The sequence below is a fragment of the Primulina tabacum genome, chromosome 14 (assembly GCF_025594145.1).
Source record: "Primulina tabacum isolate GXHZ01 chromosome 14, ASM2559414v2, whole genome shotgun sequence".
Classification (NCBI taxonomy): domain Eukaryota; kingdom Viridiplantae; phylum Streptophyta; class Magnoliopsida; order Lamiales; family Gesneriaceae; genus Primulina; species Primulina tabacum.
In genome coordinates, this window is record NC_134563.1 from 21,021,526 (window position 1) to 21,024,669 (window position 3,144).

A 3,144-nucleotide genomic window follows, 5' to 3' on the forward strand; every position below is an offset into this window, starting at 1 on the left:
ATTCTGCAATAAAATTTCCCTTCTTTCCACAGTTAAAGCAGTCTTGACCATCATCAGTATGGTCCTTTTTGAAATAAGGTTTATTCATTTGTGATTGATTCTTACGCATGAATTTACGAAACTTTTTAACGAAAAAGGACATGGCTTCATTGCTTAATAGCTTAGCCGATTTCTTACTTGTGGACTCTTCAACCGGAAGTGTCACTGTGGTAGCTACCAAGTCTTTTGTTTGTTGGGAGGTGGATGGCTCTTTTTTAGTTCGTATTCCAAGCTCGAACTCATATGCTTTAAGGTCTGTAAAGAGATCATGGAGTTCCAGCTTGTTTAGATCCTTTGACTCTCGCATTGCTATGGTTTTACGTCCCATTCTCTGGGAAGAGCTCGCATAACTTTCAGAGCAATTTCACGATTGGAGTAATCTTTTCTTAATGAAATGAGTTCGATGATAATACTGCTGAACCGTTCGTTAAATTCAGCAAGAGTTTCTCCTGGCTTCATTTTTGTATTATCGAACTTCTGGATAGCAACCGTCAACTTATTTTCTTTAGTATGATCGTTGCCTTCACACAGTTGTGTGAGTTTTTCCCAGATTTCCTTTGTTGTGGTGCAAGTCTTGATTTTAGCAAACATATTTTTGTCCAAGGTCTTGTAAATAATATATTTTGCTACATTGTCAAGATTTTCCTTCTTTTTGTCCTCATCTGTCCATTCAGAGCGGTGCTTTTCCACCATCTGGGGAGCACCTTCAGTGGTAATTGCAGCTGTATTCATTTTTAAGATCTTCATTTGCCCGTCAGTGATAACGTACCACATGTCGTCATCCTGGGCTGCTAGATGAGCCTGCATATGAATTTTTCAGTCGTCATAATATTTTTTTGAAAACATAGGGATTTTGTTAAAAGATGCCATAAGTGATTTTCGAGTATCGGTGTCTGAGAAGCCCCCTGCTCTGATACTACTTGTTGAGATCGAGAAAAAATTTAGAGGGGGTGAATTTTGTGCCTTTTAAAGTCTGTTTTCAACCGTTTTGAGGCGGTTGAAAATTCTTCTAAAACTATTAGAAATGTGAACCACTGTTAAGTACGGAAAACGGTTCATAATTTTCAATGATAGCTTAAAACCGTTGGCAGGCTTATCAACAAAATATAGCTAGAAAAGTAAGTGCTTGCGAGAAATAAAAAACACAATGTTTTTTTATGGATGTTCGGAGATTGAAGACTCCTACGTCACCCCTTCTTCCACTTTAGGAAGGATTTCACTAAAAGACTTTGGCTTTACAAAACTATTTGCAACAGACCACTCCAATCAAGAATTATCACACTGCCTGTTTTATAACTCTATGTGATCACTTTACACTTCTGGATTTTAAGAACGCTTAGTTCACCAGACACCGCGACTTAATCAAATAACCAAAAGGTTACTGATGTAAATAAACAATCTAATGTAGGTAGCACGAAGATGATCCTTGAATGATTGAGTATCTTTCTGTTTTTGAGCGTGCTGTATGAACGATGAAGTATATAGACTTTGATAGCGCTCTAAATCTGTGGAGTATGCAAGTTTATGGAAATTTCACCCTCAGTGAGTTGAATAGTTTTTCGCGTTGTTGATTTTGTTGCATACTACCTTCTCTCTTAATATACACGTTCTTCTCAACGGCCGGTATGAGTAACGTTAACCTCCAATAGAGGTAAGCTGTGTCACTATCAGCTGTAGCCGCATTAAATTTTTTTCATATGAGCATTTAATGTTCTTTTAGCTAGTGAGGCCTTGAATCCCGTTGCTTGATGAGTTGCTTCAGAGTTACCGTTTGTAGCATCTGTTTTTACCCATAGATTCTTGTAAGGTATGAATGATCTTTCCTTTTCTGGGGTGATTATAAATGCAGATCATTCTCGGGACTGATGCATAAACTAGTTGACTTTGAATCGGTGCAAACCATTAAATGTGCTGAGCCGATCAGAGAATGTCTTGTATTAAGTGAGCAATAAGTAGCTCTCTTAAAGATGTTTTTGAATCAGCCGGATCTTCTTTTACAACAAACGGTTGATCGCTCTTTTACTGCAAACCGGTTGCGGTTAGACTCTCTATGCTTTAGCCAGTTGAGAAGTAGATTGGTTGTTTGAACTAGGCGCTTGAACTGATACCTGTTAAACAGACAATGTGCAGCTGTTTCCTGAAACAGTGAAGTGCTGTTTTAATTTTGTCACTCACCAAAATTCTTGGGTAATAATAATTTCTTAACAATGTGGATTGTGAGACTGTGGCCTACAATCGAGAATGTGCTAGGAGTTTAAATTATGCAAGAGATAAGTCATAAGTTGAAATGAGTTTGTATGAATTAAATTCTTCTAGTAGATCATTCTCAAGAGGGAGAAGGGGTGACATAAGAGTTGTTAATATCCGAAAATCCATAAACAAATTTGTGTCTATTTATTTATCGTATTTACTTATTATTGTTATTGTTTTTAAGATGCATTGTTTATGTATTTCAAAATATTGCATATCAAGTGTTTGATAAAATACTTCAACAAAAAACGTTTTTATACATTCAACTTGCATATCGTTTAAATTATTTACCAAAATATTTAATTGGTTTTTACGAAGAATATGTTCTGATTGGTTTGAAAAACAAACTCGATTTAATTTATCGATATTCAATATTTCATGAATCGAGTTGTTATATTTAATGATTATCTATTAGTCGATCACATGGAGAGATGTGTCTCTCTCCTTTCTGGCTTGGCTGTAAATTTGTTACTCTTTCAGTAAGTTAGTCTTCTCTCGGAAAATAAAAAAGATATTCAAATTTGTTAGAAATTTATCCATTATGCCCGTAACAAACTTGTGAACTCAACTGTTCCAAATTCAGTTTGCTTTATTTTGACAGATTATTCTACGAGGGAGAACAGTTATAAACACTAGTGTGTATCAATATGCATTGAGTGTTGCACAGTTGGTTTTTGTTGGATATTTAATTTTAAATTTTAGTTAAATTTTGTATAAAATTACGAATAAATTATAAACAGTTTTGTTATAATTTGTAATATTTGTTTGAATGGGTTTTTTTTTTTTTTGGGTTTTTGTTGGATATTTAATTTTAAATTTTAGTTAATTTTTATATAAAATTACGAATAAATTATA

At 34.5% G+C, this 3,144-nt stretch overlaps 1 protein-coding gene across 1 annotated transcript; it reads right to left on the reverse strand.

The window, feature by feature from the left end:
- Positions 1-348: 348 nt before the first annotated feature.
- Positions 349-846, reverse strand: LOC142523840 (uncharacterized). Its single transcript, XM_075627571.1, has one exon. The coding sequence runs from the start codon at positions 844-846 to the stop codon at positions 349-351; it is 498 nt and encodes a 165-aa protein (XP_075483686.1).
- Positions 847-3,144: the final 2,298 nt, after the last annotated feature.

What these genes read in the sequence shown, in the direction of transcription:
- LOC142523840 (XM_075627571.1), bottom strand. Translation starts at nt 846, where the DNA reads ATGCAGGCTCATCTAGCAGCCCAGGATGACGACATGTGGTACGTTATC.